This window comes from Aotus nancymaae, unplaced genomic scaffold (assembly GCF_030222135.1).
Source record: "Aotus nancymaae isolate 86718 unplaced genomic scaffold, 86718_ANA_hifiasm-v0.15.2.pri h1tg000015l_0, whole genome shotgun sequence".
NCBI classification, from domain to species: domain Eukaryota; kingdom Metazoa; phylum Chordata; class Mammalia; order Primates; family Aotidae; genus Aotus; species Aotus nancymaae.
In genome coordinates, this window is record NW_026988426.1 from 3,826,190 (window position 1) to 3,842,765 (window position 16,576).

General features: G+C 50.3%; 1 protein-coding gene across 1 annotated transcript; it reads left to right on the plus strand.

Moving 5' to 3' along the window:
- Positions 1-4,317: 4,317 nt before the first annotated feature.
- On the plus strand, positions 4,318-16,098 carry LOC135275107 (speedy protein E4-like). Its single transcript, XM_064376470.1, has 7 exons — positions 4,318-4,426; positions 5,357-5,460; positions 10,748-10,874; positions 12,035-12,093; positions 13,306-13,391; positions 15,752-15,917; positions 16,039-16,098. Exons 1-7 carry the CDS (start codon positions 4,318-4,320, stop codon positions 16,096-16,098), a joined length of 711 nt encoding a protein of 236 aa, XP_064232540.1.
- The last annotated feature ends 478 nt before the right edge of the window (positions 16,099-16,576 follow it).

Here is a 16,576-nt window from a genome sequence, read left to right on the forward strand (position 1 = left end):
TCTTTTTCTGCTTGTACCTCATCCTCTTCAGGAAGTAGAGTTCTCGGTAATTTTTTCTTCTTTCTTTTCTTGAGATGAAATTTCACTCTGGTTGCCCAGGCTGGAGTGCAATGGTGTGATCTCGGCTCACTGCAACCTCCACCTCTCGGTTCAAGCAACTCTCCTGTCTCAGCCTCCTGAGTAGCTGCAATTACAGGCACCTGCCACCATGCCCAGCTAATTTTTCTATTTTTAGTAGAGATGGGGTTTCACCATGTTGGCTACGCTGGTCTCGACTCCTAACCTCAGGTGGTCCTCCCGCCTTGGCCCCCCAAAGTGCTTGGATTACAGGTGTGAGCCTCTGCACCAGGCCAGAAATACCCTTTAAAAAGGAGAGGAGAAAAGATCAATTTCCCTTTTGGCAAATAAGATAAATTTAATTTTTTTTTTCTTTTTAGAAAATCCATACAGTGAGGGCCAGACTCTGTGGCTCACATCTGTAGTTTCACCACCTTCGGAGGCTGAGGCAGGCAGATTGCTTGAGCTCAGGAGTTTGAGACCACCCTGGGTAACATGGGAAAACCCGGTCTCTACTACAAATACAAAAATTAGCTGGGCATTGTGGTGTATGCTTATTATCCCAGATCTGGAGGCTGAGGCACAAGAATCGCTTGAACATGGGAGGCAGAGGTGCAGTGAACTGAGGTGGTGCCACTGCACTCCAGCCTGGGCAACAGAGAGAGACAAATAAGACAAAGTTAAACTTTGGGAAGAAGGAAGGAAGGGAGGGAGGGAGGAAGAAAGAAAGAAGAGGAAGGGAAAAACAAAGGAAGGGAATCCATGCAGTCCAAATAGCAATAACCAAGAAGTTGCTAAAAGTAAAATAAATATGTTTCTACATGTAATGTTGCAGGCCAGGCACAGTGGCTCACGCCTGTAATCCCAACACTTTGGAAGGCAGAGGCTAATCCCAACACTTTGGAAGGCAGAGGCAAGTGGATCCCCTGAAGTCAAGAGGTCGAGACCATCCTGGCCAACATGGTGAAGTCCTGTCTCTACTAAAAATACAAAAAAAAAAAAAAAAAAATTAGCCAGATGCAGTGACAAACACCTGTAATATCAGCTACTAAGGAGGCTGAGGAGGCAGAATGGCTTGAACCTGGGAGGTGGAGGTTGCAGTGAGATAGCACCATTGCACTCCAGCCTCAGAGATGGAGGCTGCAGTGAGCTATGATCTCACCACTACACTCCAGCTTGGGGGACAGGGCAAGTCTCTGTCCCCCCAAAATAAAAGAATATATTAATATTTTGCCAAAATCCTGCCTTCTATAAGCATCTAGTCTAATGGGACTGGGAGAACTCAGGGCAGATGTCCTAATCCCAATGTCACATTATAATAGGATGTCACTGGCATGCTATGGGTGTGCAGAAGTGAGAAGATGAGGGAAGGCATCACAGAAGCTGTGGGGTGAATTGATGTCAAGGAATGGGTGATTCCCTTCAGAACCACATGCATGCAGGACCCCAGACAGAAAACACAGACGCAAAGTCAAGTGGTGGGCATTTGGAAGGAGCAGTGAAACCAAGCCAGGAAACACCAGGATGGTGAGCTGGTTTGGCGGCAGAGAGATTATAGAGAGGGTGGAATTGGCACTGTGGACCTGGCCTCGATTTCAAAAGACATCAGCTAAGGAAGCTGTTCAGGTGGGCAGTGGGGGTTCGGACCTGTGCTGCTTTGGAGAGATGTTCAGGTGGCACTAGGAAGCCCCCTGGCTTGGGAAGAGGCTCCAGGAGACCCCAGCATGGAGCATTTGGCAGTGGATTTGGGTGATGCGATGCAGACCTGAATTATTATTTATTTGGAGACTCTGCCTCTAAATGAATAAATAAAGCAGATGGGATAATGAGCACAATCTATTTTACTGTAAAAATGCACTCTCAAAGAATACATGAATGACAGATCCATTATGCCATTCTTACAAGCCCAAAAGGATTTTTAAAAGAAAATGACAATGTAAAATACTATGAAGAAACACACCCGAAAGGTATGTCGTCTTAAAGACAGGTAAAAATTAAACCCCATATAATCCAGTAGTACATTTTCCCTGGGGATAAGCATAGATTTGCATGGATACATTTGCAAGGAATGTCTGTGTGTCTGGCAAGTTAGGTAACCTTTCTCTCATGTCATTTTCTTGTCTGTCCTTAGACAGTCATATTCTAGGTCATGGTTAGGTGATGACTGCTGTTCACCTCTCCAGACTCAGCACCTGTCACTGCCACCTGGATGGTGTGGGAAACACCTGACCCTGCCCTGGTGCCTCCTGGACCCCGCCCTGGTGCCTCCCTTTCCTCCCTGCCCGGAAGCTCAGCACATTGCTGCAGGGATGCTGGGTGCTGTGGGGCCAGAGTCGAACCGAGTCCAGATCATTCTACTCACTGCACTGCATCCAAGAAATCTAGAGAAAGAAAAGTGATTTCATTTTGGAGAGCCAGCAAAGCAGGAACATGACAGGTGGATGTCCTACATAGCCATCTTAAAAGGTATGAATCTCAGGCAGGCAGATCACAAGATTAGGGGTTTGAGAGCAGCCTGGCCAACATGGGGAAACCATGTCTCTACTAAAAATACAAAAATTAGCTCGGCGTGGTGGCACACGCCTGTAATCCCAGCTATTTAGGAAGCTGAGGCAGGAGAATTGCTTGAACCGGGGATGGGGAGGTTGCAGTGAGTGGAGATCATGCCACTGCGCCACTGTACTCCAGCGTGGGTAAAAGAGCAAGACTTCGTCTCAAAACAAACCAACAACAACAACAAACAGGCATGAATACAGAGGCCAGGTGTGGAGGCCTGAAATCCCAGCATTTTGGGAGGCCAAACTGGGAGGATCATGTGAGCCCACTAGTCTGAGACCAGCCTGGGCAACATGGGGAAACCCTGACTCTACCAAAAACAAAACAAAACAAAACAAAACTTAGCTGGGCATGGTGGCCTGCACTTGTGGTCCCAGCTACTCGGGAGGCTTAGGCAGGAGGATCACTTGACTCTGAGAGGCAGAAGTTACAGTGACCTTTGATCACACCACTGTACTCTAGCCTGAGAGACAGAGCCAGAAAAAAATAAAAATAAACTTAAAAAAAGGCGTGAATCTCAAGCTTCCTTTGATATTGGGGAAAGGGGAACAAGAAGAGGGCTGAGGTCAGGAGGCAACTGGTCACCACAGACATCTGGGTGTTGGCGGGAATCTGGGTTTTGGTGGGAGTCCGAGGAGGTTGCCAAACTTTTTTTTCTTTTTTTTTGAGATGGAGTTTTGCTCTTGCTGCCAAAGGCTGGAGTGCAATGGTGGCACAATCTCAGCCCACTGCAACCTCTACTTCCCAGGTTCAAGTGATTCTCCTCCCTCAGCCTCCCGAGTAGCTGGGATTACAGGCTCCCACCACCACACCAAGCTAATTTTTGTATTTTTACTAGAGACACGGTTTCACCATGTTGCCAGGGTGGTCTCGAATTCCTGACCTCAGGTGATCCACCCACCTTGGCCTCCAAGTGCTGGGATTTCAGGCTGGTGCTGCCTGGTGGAAGGCTGCTAAACTTCTTTATCCTTGGTCAGGACACAAAGGTCCTCTACATCTTTAACACAACCTTGTATTTTTGTGTGTTTGTTTTTGAGACAGGGTCTCACTCTGTCACCAGACTGGAGTGCAGTGGTGGCAGGATCTCAGATCACTGCAACCTCCCTCTCCCAGGTTCAAGTGGTTCTCCTGCCACAGCCATCCAAGTAGCTGTGACTATAGGGACAGGCCACTATGCCCAGCTAATTTTTGTATTTTTAGTAGAGACAGGGTTTCATCATCTTGGCCTGGATGGTCTCATGATCTGCCTGCCTCAGTCTCCCAGAGTGCTGGGATTACAGGCGTGAGCTGGGACAGGGAAGAGAGGGATGCAGAAAACGTGAAGATGCTTTTAGACAATGGTCTGAGGTTGGGACAGTGGCAGGAGACACCATTGACCCCAGGAGATCCAGACACTATTGACCCTGGATCTCCAGGACAAGAGACCAGTCTGGCAGTTACATGTGTTTTTCTTCAAACTGCTTGCCAGGTTGGAATGACCGATGACATCAGAGATTCCAACCTTCCTGATTGGACTGCACTCCGTGGGCACTCGGAAACCTAGGTACACAACAGCATCTTCTCAGAGCTGTTCTCCACTCCCGACTTCTCCCCAGCCTTGAGAAGAGATAACGCACTTTTACTGGTCCTAATAGAGTGTGGAAGAAGGCTTTGGACAGAACAGGCACAAGGTTCCGTGGGAGGGAACAGAGTTTGGGAGACATCATGGCCAGGTGTCAACCACAGCCCCAGCTTGAGGAGAGGAGTCCCCAGCCTAGCACCTCGGGGTACTCCCTCCTGGAGGTGATAGATGATGAAGTGCTGGGACCATCAGGTGAGGGGACTGGAGGAAGAAGAGATGGGAGGGGATCGACTAAGAAGAAGGAAGGGGGCCGGGTGAGGTGGCTCACACCTGTAATACCAACATTATGGGAAGATGAGGTGGGTGGATCACCTGAGGTCAGGAGTCAGAGAGAAGCCTGGCCAATATGGTGAAACCTTGTCTCTACTAAAATACAAACATTAGCTGGGTGGTAGTGGTGCGTGTCTGTAATCCCGGCTACTTGAGAGGCTGAGGTATGAGAATTGCTTGAGCCTGGGAGGCTGAGGTTGCAGTGAGCCAAGATTGCACCAATGCACTCCAGTCTGAGTGAAAGACTCAGACCCTGTTTCAAAAAAAAAAGGAAGGGCCCACAAGTCAGGAAGAAGCTCCTGAGGAGGGTATGTGGGAAGAAAGGAGGGACTCGGGCTGGGTGCAGTGGCTCACACCTGTAATCCCAGCATGCTGGGAGGCTGAGGCAGGCGGATCACTTAAAAACAGGTGTTTGAGACAGCCTGGCCAACATATTGAAACCCAGTCTCTACAAAAAGTACAAAAATGATCTAGGTGTTATGGCGGGCACCTGTAAGTCCATCTACTTCGGAGGCTGAGGCAGGAGAATCACTGGAACTCAGGAGATGGAGGTTGCAGTGAGCTGAGATGGCACCACTACACTCCAGCTTGGGTGACAAAGCAAGACTCTGTCTAAAAAAAAAAAAAAAAATGAGGGACGCAGAGAGCCAGGGACCAGGGAAGGAAATGAGGAAGCATTCTGAGGAGAGATGGAAGAATGGGGAGGAGGAGGAGAGGCACATGCGATTCAGCAAGGGAGAAGCCAACAGTCTGCGGGGCTGGGGAGGATGGAGAGTGGTTTGGGGTTTTGGGTCAGGGTCTAAGGTGATCAATTGCACAAGCATTACACGGTGGCCTGCTTTCTTTACTCAGTCCCTTGGGTAGATCCCGGCACACCAAGTAAGTTCCTTTGGTGGAACAGGAAGAGGGAGTGGTCAGACCAATCCGAGGAGACACCCAAGGAGGAGACAGAAGGAGCGCACCCCTGAGCCGAGGAGACCTGGGTGTTGGACACCCTGTATGGGCTCAAGATGAAGTTAAAGCAACGGTGAGTGTCACCCGTGCTCCCTGAGCACTACAAGGCCTTCAACACGCTGCTTGGTAGGAGGACACCCCAGAGAGCACCTCCAATCCTGGTCTTTTAAAAAAGAAGCTTCCCATAACTATACTATTCACATGGGAAAAATATGCCCCCCAGTGGGTGAGTTCTCCATGTGGGAGGACTCAGAGGATCCTAAGCATCACTCATGAGGGACGCTTAGGAGGCCATAGAGGACTCAGCTAGATTTGATAAGGGTCTGTGATTGGGATAAGAAAGCTTGGTTTCAGCCAGGCGCAGTGGCTCATGCCTGAGATCCCAGCACATGGGGAAGCTGAGGAAGGAGCATTGCTTGAACTCAGGACTTTGAGGCTGCAGTGAGCTGACTGTGCCACTGCATTCCAGCCTGGGTGACAGAGCAAAACCCTGTCTCAGAAGAACAACAAAGGCCGGGTGCAGAAGCTCATGCCTGTAATCCCAGCACTTTGGGAGGCCAAGGTGGGTAGATCACCTGAGGTCAGGAGTTGGAGACCAGCCTGACCAACATGGTGAAACCCTGTCTCTACTCAACATAAAAAATTAGACAGGTGTGGTGGCCCAGGCCTGTAATCTCAGCTACTCAGGAGGCTGAGGCAGGAGAATCACTTGAACCAGGGAGGCAGAGGTTGCAAGTGAGCCAAGATGGCGCCACTGCATTCTAGCCTGGGTGACAAAGTGAGACTCCATTTCCAAAAAATAAATAAAAATAAAAATACAATAAAAACAAAATAAAAAAAAACACACAGAAAGCAGTTTCAGCTGTACCCTCTGAAACTTAATGTCTCTTGCTGACTTTATTTGCTTTTTAGAGACAGAGTCTTGTCCTATCACCCAGGCTGGACTGCAATGGCGTGATCTTGGCTCACTACAACCTCTGCCTCCTGGATGTAAATGATTATCCTGCCTCAGCTTCCTGAGTAGCTGGGATTACAGGCCAGGATCACACCACAGCAGCTAATTTTTTATATGTTTAGTAGAGACGAGGTTTCACTGTGGTAGCCAGGATGGCCTTGAACTCCTGATCTCATGCTCGCCTTGGCTTCCCAAAGTGCTGGGAATATAGGCATGAGCCACCGTGCCCACCCCCTATGTTTTTCTTCAAACTGGCTGCCAGGTTGGAATAACCAGTGGCATGAGAGATTCCAGTCTTCCTGATTGGACTGAACTCTGTTGGTGCTTGGGAGCTCAGGTGGACGACAGCATCTTCTCAGAGCTGTTCTCCGCTCCCAACTGCTCCCCAGCCTTGAGAATACAGAATGCACTCTTCTGGGTCCTAGTCGAGTCTGGAAGAAGGCTTTGGACAGAACAGGGACTAGGTTCCATGGGAGGGAACAGAGTTTGGGAGTGATCATGGCTAGATGTCAACTGCAGCCCCAGGTTGAGGAGAGGAGCCCCCAGCCTAGCACCTCGGGGTACTGCCTCCTGGAGGTGGTGGATGATGAAGTGCCAGGACCATCAGGTGAGGGGACTGGAGGAAGAAGAGATGGGAGAGGATTGACTAAGAAGAAGGAAGGGGGCCGGGTGCAGTGGCTCACCCCTGTAATCCCAGCACTTTGGGAGGCTTATGTGGGTGGATCACCTGAGGTCAGGAGTTTGAATCCAGCATGGCCAACATGGTGGAACCCTATCTCTACTAAAAATACTAACATGATCCTGGTAATACCGGTGCACACCTGTAATCCCAGCTACTCAGAAGGCTGAGGCAGGAGAAGCGCTTGGGCCTCAAAGGCAGAGGTTGCAGTGAGCCGAGATCCTGTGACTGCACTCCAGTCTGGGTGAGGCAGTAAGACCCTGTGTGGAAGGAAAAAAAAAAAAAAAGAAGAAGAAGAAGGAAGAACCCAGTCATCAGAAAGGAACACTTGAGGAGGGTGGGGGGAAGAAAGAAGGGAGGGACTCAGGCCAGGCACAGTGGCTCACACCTGTAATCCCAGCGCTTTGGGAGGCCAAGGCGGGTCGATCACATGAGGCCGAGTTTGAGACCAGCCTGGCCAACGTGGTAAAATCCTGTCTCTACAAAAAATACAAAAATGAGCTGGGAATTCTGGTGGGCACCTGTGATCCCAGATACCTGGAGGGCTGAGGCAGGAGAATCACTGGAACACGGGAGATAGAGTTTGCAGCAAGCCAAGATGGCAACACTACACTCCAGCCTGGGTGACAGAGAATGACTTTGTTTCAAAAAAAGAGTCAGAGATCCAGGGACTAGAGAAGAAAATGAAGCATGCTGAGGACAGAAAGATGGAAGAATGGGGAGGAGAAGGAGAGGCACATGGGGTTCAGCAAGGGAGAAAGATGGAAAAATGGCTCACAGAAGCCAACAGTCTATGGGGCTGGGGAGGATGGAGAGTGGATTGGGGTTTTGGGTTGGGGTCTAAGGTGATCAATTGCAGAAGCATTACATGGTGGCCTGCTTTCTTTACTCATCTCCTTGGGTAGATTCCAGCCCGCCTAATTTCCTTTGTTGGCAAAAGAAGAGGGACTGGTCGGATGAATCTGAGGAGGAGCTGGAGGAGGAGACAGAGAAGGGGTGCGCCCCTGAGCCTGAGGAGACCTGGGTTCTGGACACCCTGCATGGGCTCAAGATGAAGCTAAAGCGACAGCAAGTGTCACCCGTGCTCCCTGAGCCCTACGAGGCCTTCAACACACTGCTTGGTAGGAGGACACCTCAGAAAGCACCTCCAATCCTGTTCTTTTAAAAAAGAGTTAACTTCCCATAACCATACTCTCCCAATGGGAAATGCACCCCAGAGGGTGAGTTCTCCATGTGGGAGGACTCAGAGGATCCAAAGCATCACTCCTGAGGGACACTTGGGAGGCCACAGATGACTTGACTAGACTTGATAAAGGTCAGTGATAGGGATAAGAAAGCTTGCTTTCAGGCCAGGCGTGGTGGCTCATGCCTGAGATCCCAGCACATCGGGAAGCTGAGGCAAGAACATCACTTGACCTCAGGACTTTGAGGCTGCAGTGAGCTATGACTGCACCACTGCACTCCAGCCTGGGTGACAGAGCAAAACCCTGTCTCAGAACAAAAACCAAGGCTGGGTGCAGAAGCTCATGCCTGTAATCCCAGCACTTTGGGAGGCCAAGGTGGGTAGATTATCTGAGGTCAGGAGTTCGAGACCAGCCTGACTACCATGGTGAAACCCCATCTCTACTGAAAATACAAAATTAGATGGGCATGGTGGTGTATGCCTGTGATCCCAGCTACTCAGGAGGCTGAGAAAAGAGAATGGCTTGAACCCAGGAGGCAGAGGTTGCAAGTGAGCCAAGATCACGCCACTGCATTCTATCCTGAGCAGCAGAGTAAGAGTCTGTTTCCAAAAAATAAATAACAATAAAAGAAAGAAAAACAAAATCAAAAAAACAAAGAAAGCAGTTTAGCTGTCCTGTCTGAAATTTAATGTCCCTTGCTGACTTTTCTCATTCATTTATTCATTCATTCATTCATTTGAGAAGGAGCCTGCCCTATTGCCCAGGCTGGAGTGCAATGCCGCAATCTCGACTCAGTGCAACCTCTGCCTCCCAGGTTGAAGCGATTCTCCCACCTCAGCCTCTCGAATGGCTGGGACTACAGGTCAGCACCACCACACCTGGCTAATTTTTTGTATTTTTAGTAGAGATTAGGTTTCACCGTGTTAGCCAGGATGGTCTCCAACTCCTGACCTCATGATCTGCCCGCCTCAGCTTCCCAAAGTGCTGGGATGACACGTGTGAGCCACCGTGCCTCACCTTTATTTTTCTCTTCAAACTGTTGGCCAGGTTGGAATGACCAAAGACATCTGCAATTCCAACCTTCCTGATCAGAAGCACCGAACTCCATGGGTGCTTGGGAGCTCAGGTGGACAACAGTATCTTCTCAGAGCTGTTCTCCACGCCTGACTTCTCCCCAGCCTTGAGACTAGAGAATGCACTCCTCTGGGTCCTAGTACAGTCTGGATGAAGGCTTTGGACAGAACAGGGACCAGGTTTCATGGGAGGGAACAGAGTTTGGGAGAGATCATGGCCAGCTGTCAACCTCAGCCCCAGGTTGAGGAGAGGAGCACCCCAGCCTAGCACCTTAGGGTACTCCTCCCAGAGGTGGTGGACAATGAAGTGGCGGGACCATCAGGCGAGGGGACTGGAGGAAGGAGAGATGGGAGAGGATTGACCAAGCAGAAGAGAGGGGGCCAGGCACGGTGGCTTATGCCTGTAATCCCAGAATTTTGGGAGGTCATGGCAGTTGGATCACCTGAGGTCAAGTGTTTGAGATGAGCCTACCAAAATGGTGAAACCCTGTCTCTACTAAAATAACAAAAATTACCCAGGCAGCAGTGGTGCATGCCTGTAATCCTAGCTACTTGGAAGGCTGAGGCAGGAGAATTCTTGAGCCTGGGAAGCGGAGGTTACGGTGAACTGAGATTGCATCTCTGCATTCCAGTCTGGTTGAGATAGCGGGACCCTGTTTGAAAAAAAAAAAAAGAAAAAGAAGAAGAAAGAGGGAAAGAAAGAAAGACCCAGAAGTCAGGAAGGAACATCTGAGGGAGTGTGTGGGGGAAGAGAGGAGGGATTAGGGCCGGGTGCAGTGGCTCACATCTGTAACCCCAGGACTTTGGGAGGCCAAGGCAGGAGGATCACTTGAGGCCAGGAGTATGAGACCAGCCTGGCCAACATAGTAAAACCTTGTCTCTACTAAAAGTACAAAAATGAGCCGAGTGTTATGGTGGGCACCTGTAATCCCAGCTACTTGGGAGGCTGAGGCAGGAGAATCACTGGAACCCAGGAGATGGATGCTGCAGCAAGCCGAGATTGCACTACAATAATTGGCAATCCAGCCTGGGTGGCAGAGCAAGACAGTCTCAAAAAAAAAGAAAAAAAAAAAGAGGGGCTCAGAGAGCCAGGGATCAGAGAAGGAAATGAGGAAGCATCCTAAGGACAGACAGATGGAAGAACGGGGAGGGGGAGGAGAGGCACATGGGGTTCAGAAAGGGAAAAGCCAAAAGTCTGCGGGGCTGGGGAGGATGGAGAGTGCTTTGGGGTTTTGGATCGGGGTCTAAGGTGATCAATTGCAGAAGCATTACACGGTGGCCTGCTTTCTTTACTCATCTCCTTGGGAAGGTCCCAGTTCGCCTTGGTTCCTTTGCCATAAAAGGAAGAGGGAGTGATCGGACAAATCTGAGAAGGAGCCCAAGGAGGAGCCAGAGAAGGAGCGCAAACCTGAGCCTGAGGAGACCTGGGTGCTGGAGACGCTTCAGGGGCTCAAGATGAAACTGAAGCAACGGCGACTGTCACCTGTGCTCCCTGAGCACCACCAGGCCTTCAACAGGCTGCTTGGTAGGAGGACACCCCAGAGAGCACCTCCAATCCTGTTCTTTTAAAAAAGAGGAAACTTCCCATAACCATACTTTTCCCATGGGAAATACATGCTTCCCCAGTGGGTGAGCGCTCCATGTGGGAGGACTCAGAAGTGATCACTCATGTGGGACTTAGGAGGCCATAGACGATTCAGCTAGACTTGATCAAGGTCTGCAATTGGGCTAAGAAAGCTTGGTTTCAGGCCAGGTGCAGGGCTCATGCCTGAGATCCCAGGAGGTTGAAAGGCTGAGGTAAGAGGACCACTTGAACTCAGGGCTTTGAGGCTGCCATAAGCTATGACTGCACCATTGCACTCCAGCCTGGGTGACAGAGCAAAACCCTGTCAAAGAAGGAAAACCAAGTCCAGGTGCAGTAGTTCATGTCTGTCATGCCAGCATTTTGGGAGGCCAAGGCAGGTAGATCTATTGAGGTCAGGAGTTTTAGGGGGTCAGGAGTTTAGCCTGACCAACATAGCAAAACCCCGTCTCTACTAAAAATACAAAACAGCCTGGTGTGGTGGCACATGCCTGTAAATCCCAGCTATCCAGGAGGCTGAGACAGGAGAATGGCTTGAACCCCAGAGGGGGAGGTTGCAGTGAGCCAATATCACACCACTGAACTCCATCCTTAGCAACAGAGCGAGACGCCATATGAAATAAACAAATAAAGATATAAAGAAAAACAAAATCAAAAAACAAAGAAAGTATTTCCAGTTGTGCCCTCAGAAACGTAATGTCTCTTGCTGACTTTTCTAAACCTAAGTGTCTCCATGCCTAGAGGGGGATACCAAGGCCATGGTCACACCCTGATGTGACTGTCTTATGAGGAAACGATGGGAATGAGTTTATGACTCTGTAGTGATCCCTGTGTGTCTGCGGGGAGGGCATCCTGGCTTCTTCCCAGCTCTCCATCTGGTAGATTCTCACACCCAGGGCTTCCTTCAGCCTCTTCTCAGGGCAGTCTTAGAGCAGGAGCCTCTCTCCCTTGCCCAGTGAAAGTCATTCTCTCCTCTCCCATCCACCTCACCTGCGGCCACCATCCTGAGACTTTCCCCAGGGAGGCGCAGTTCTCCTGGCTGCCCTGTTTCTCCCATGGAAACTGTTCCACTTCTCACGCTAACATCTGCTCTCTAATCACAGAGGATTCTGTCATGAAAAGATTCCTGGCCTGGGACAAAGAGCTGAGGGCATCCGACAAGGTAAGGTCATTCTCCATGAAACTGTGTTCCTGTTCCAACACACAGCTTGGGGGAGGGCACAGCTTCCACACCCACAGTTCCCCTCCCCTCCCTGTCCACCAGCTCCTACCTGACACTCCACAGTCATATTTTATTCTGAGATAGAGTTTTGTTCTGTTGCCCAGGCTGGAGGGCACTGTCCCGATCTCGGCTAAATGCAGCCTCCCCCTCCAGGGTTCAAGTGATTCTCCTGCCTCAGCCTCCCAAGTAGCTGGGATTGCAGGAGTGCACCACCATGCTTGGCTAATATTTGTGTTTTTTGTAGAGGCAGGGTTTGCCATGTTGCCCACGCTGGTCTTGAACACCTGACCACAGGTGATCCACCGGCCTTGGCCTCCCAAAGTGCTGTTACTACAGAATGAGCCACTGTGCCCAGTCAGCTCCCACGGTCTTGAGTGGCACCAACCCAGGTTTTTTGTCTGTGTTTTCTGTTTTTTCTTTTTTTTGAGACAGAGTCTAGCTCTGCTCCCTAGGATAAAGTACAGTGGCCTCTAATTCCTGGGTTTAAGCAATTCTCCTGCCTCAGCCTCCTGAGTAGCTAGAACTACAGGCACACCCCACCGTGCTTGACTAATTTTTGTAATTTTTTGACAAAGAGGGTCTCGCTATGTTACCCAGGTTGTTCTCAAATTTGGGCCCACGTGATCCTCCTGTCTCCGCCTCTCGCAGTACTGGGGTCACAGGCTTGAGCCGCCACTCCCAGCTATTCTTGGTCTTTTTATGACTTGTCAGCATCTCCCTCGGGACTCTGCTGGTTTCTTGCAGAGTGAGTGAGTGGCCCCTGCCTCTCCTAGGGGTCCTTAGGGATCTGAGCCCTGGGCCACAGCCCTGATGCTCCCAGCCCCTCTGCTCTCAGCTCTTTGGGACAGTTCTCTGCCTGGCACACACAAGACCCTCTTGATGCCAGCCAACCTAGACACACTCCCAGCAAAGGTCCCATCGGAGCTCAGCATCCTGGGAGCATCACTGACATCCCTTTCTCCAGCTTCTCAGATTTGCATCCGACCTTCTAATACCCCTCCACCTCACTATTTCCCAATGTGCACAGTCACCCCAATGCTGAGGTCCCTTCTCTGATGGGCAACCCCTCTCCTGCCCCCATTCCCCCATCTGCACGATCTGCCTCTTCCAAGATGTGACCTCTCCCTCTCTGTGTTCCTTTCTCTCCATCAGTACCTGCTGGCCATGGTCATAGTGTATTTTGGCCATGCCGGCCTCCTCTCCTGGCAGTACCAATGCATTCATTTCTTCCTGGCTCTGTGAGTGCTTTGCTTCCTCCTATGGTCAATATCCAACACCCTGGGACAGCAGGGCAAGTCAGATTCCAACCTCTCATTTATTCTTTCACCTATTTGTCCTCTTTACTCTGTGTATAAACAAGATAGGATTATACAATGGTGTTCTTAGATGTTCTTTCTAAAAATAAACTCAGGCCAGGTGAGGTAGTCACACCTGTAATTCCAGCACTTTGGGAGGCCAAGGCAGGCAGATCACCTGAAGTCAGGAGTTTGAGACCAGCCTGGCCAACATGGTGAAACCTCGCTTATACTAAAAATACAAAAATTTGCCAAGTGTGGTGGCATGTGCCTGTAATCCCAGCTACTCAGGAGGCTGAGGCAGGAGAATCGCTTGAACCTGGGAGGGAAAGGTTGCAATGAGCCAAGATTATGCCATTGCACTCCAGCCTGGGTGACAGAGCAAGACTATGTCTCAAAAAACAAAAACAAAAACATTAACTGGGCCTGGTGGTGTGAACCTGTAATCCCAGCTACCTAGGAGGCTGAGGTTGCAGTATGCTATGATTAATTAAGCCACTGAACTCCAGCCTCAGTGAAAAAGCAAGATGTTTTCTCAAAACAAAACCAAACTCAAACGCCAGTTTAAAAATAAAAGAATAAAACCAAAGGAACCATCTACCCCTCCTAAGGGGAGAGGAAAAGGAGCAGACACGATGCCTCCCCCAGCAACAGTCACTTCTGGTTCTTCTGTCTCTCTCCTTCCCACATCAACCCCAAATGCAATGGTTCATCATCCTCCTCTGGGTTCCCATGACAGAGGCCACAGTTCAGGCCCCCTCGCTTCACTAGAATCCACTGCCAAATGCTCCCTGCTGGGGCCTTCTGGAGCCTCTCCCCAAGCCAGGGGGCTTCCTAGTGCTGCCTGAACATCTCTCCAAAGCACAAGTCTGACCCCTCACTGCCCACCTGAACAGCTTCCTTAGCTGATGTCTTTTGAAATCAAGGCCAGGTCCACAGTGCCAATTCCACCCTCTCTACAATCTCTCTGCAGCCAAACCAGCTCGCCATCCTGGTGTTTCCTGGCTTGGTTTCACCGTTCCTTCCAAATGCCCACCACTTGACTTTGCATCTGTGTTTTCTGTCTGGGGTCCTGCACACATGTGGTTCTGAAGGGAAGCACCCATTCCTTGACGCCAGTTCACCCCACAGCCTCTGTGATGTCTTCCCTCATCTTCCCACCTCTGCATGCCCATAGCATGCCAGTGACATCCTATTATAATGTGACATTGGGATGAGGTTATTTGCCCTGATTTCTCCCAGTCCTATTAGGCTAGATGCCTACAGAAGGCAGGATCTTGGAAAAATATCAATGTATTCTATTTCTTTAATTTTTTTGTGACAAAGACTAACTCTGTCCCCCAAGCTGGAGTGCAGTGGTGAGATCACAGCTCACTACAGCCTCCATCTCTTGGGCTCAAGTCATCCTCCCACCTCAGCCTCCTGATTAGCTTAGACTATAGGGCTGTGCCATCACACCTGGACAATTGCTTACATATTTATTAAATTTTATTTATATTTTTAATTTTTTTTTTTTAGATGGAGCCTCGCTCTGTCAACCAGGCTGGAGTGCAATGGCCCCAACTCGGCTCACTGAAACCCCTACCTCCGGGGTTCAAGTGATTCTCCTGCCTCAGTTTTCTGAGTAGCTGGGGCTATAGGCCCATGCCACCAGGCCCAGCTAATGTTTTGTGTTTTTAGTAGAGATGGTGTTTTGCTGTGTTAACCAGGATGGTTTCAATCGCCTGACCTGGTGATCCACCCACCTCGGCCTCCCAAATTGCTGGGATTACAGGCATGAGCCACCACACCCATCCTATTTATTTTGAGACAGAGTCTCGCTCTGTCTCCCAGGCTAGAATGCAGTGGACCTATCTCGGCTCACTACAACCTCAGCCTCCTCAGTTCATGTAATTCTTGTGCCTCGGCCTCTGGAATAGCTAGGACTAAGGTGTGTGCCACCACACCAGGGGATTTTCATATTTTTAGTAGAGATGGGGTTTCACCATGTTGAACAGGTTGGTCTCAAACTCCTGGCCTCAAGTCACTCACCCACTTCAGCCTTCCAGAGTGCTGGGATTCCAGGCCTAAACCACCACTCTCAGCCACCAGTTGGCTTTTTGTCTCCATCCTGAAGGTGTGAGGGGTGCCCTTCAGCTGGCTTCTGTCCAGCAGGGCCCTCCTGAGGAAGGCATGGCTCTCTGCAGGGTGGGTGCCAGTCCTGAGCTGAGGACGGTCCCTCACCCTCCTCTCTGGGAAGCTGACCTCAGTCGGAGGTCTCTCCTGGTGGTGCCCCTGAGCAGCAGCCTGATTTCTGCCCCCAGCTACGTGGCCAATGACATGGAGGAGGACAACCAGGGCCCCAAACAAGCCATCTTCTACTTCCTGTATGGGGAGAAACGCTCCCAGCGACCCTTGTTCCAGAAGCTTCAGTTCCAGTTCTGTTCCATGCGCTGCAGGGCTTGGGTTTCCCTGGAGGAGCTGGAGGAGGTGGGTGGGGTGGGGGGAGGTGGAGGAGGTGGGGAGGATTCAGGTGACTGGAGGCTGGATGAGGGGATGGGGGGGTATCCTGGGGAGTCCCTGTCTTCTCAAGGGGTGTTTGTTTTTGCAGATCCAGGCTTATGACCCAGAGCACTGGGTGTGGGCACGAAATCATGCCCTCTTTTCCTAGAGCTCCAGGGACCGTGGAAGCCTGAGGTCATCGGCCTGAGGGAAGGTATGTCTGCGTCCTCAGGAGTCAAGGCAGAATATTGTGTCTATTTAGGAAATCCAAGGACCCCAATTCCTTGATCTGGCTTCAAGCCTGAGCAACTTGGCCAGATCCACTCTCCACAAAAATTCACAAATTAGCTGGGCAATGTAGGAGGCCTCTCTATTCCCAACTACTCGGGAGGCTGAGGAGGGAGGATCACTGGAGCCTGGGACACTGGGGCTGTAGGGAGTCCTGGTCCTGCCACTGTACTCCAGCCTGGTCAACACAGTGAGACCCTGTCTCAAAATTCGTCAGAAATACTGAGGTCGGGGAGGTTCATTAGGATTGACACACTTGGATTACCTATTTGGGTCAAGGATTCAGTGAAGATTTGGTTTACATCTTGTGCATCTAACCACGTTGAGGACTCAGCATGAGACTTAAACATTAGGAAGTA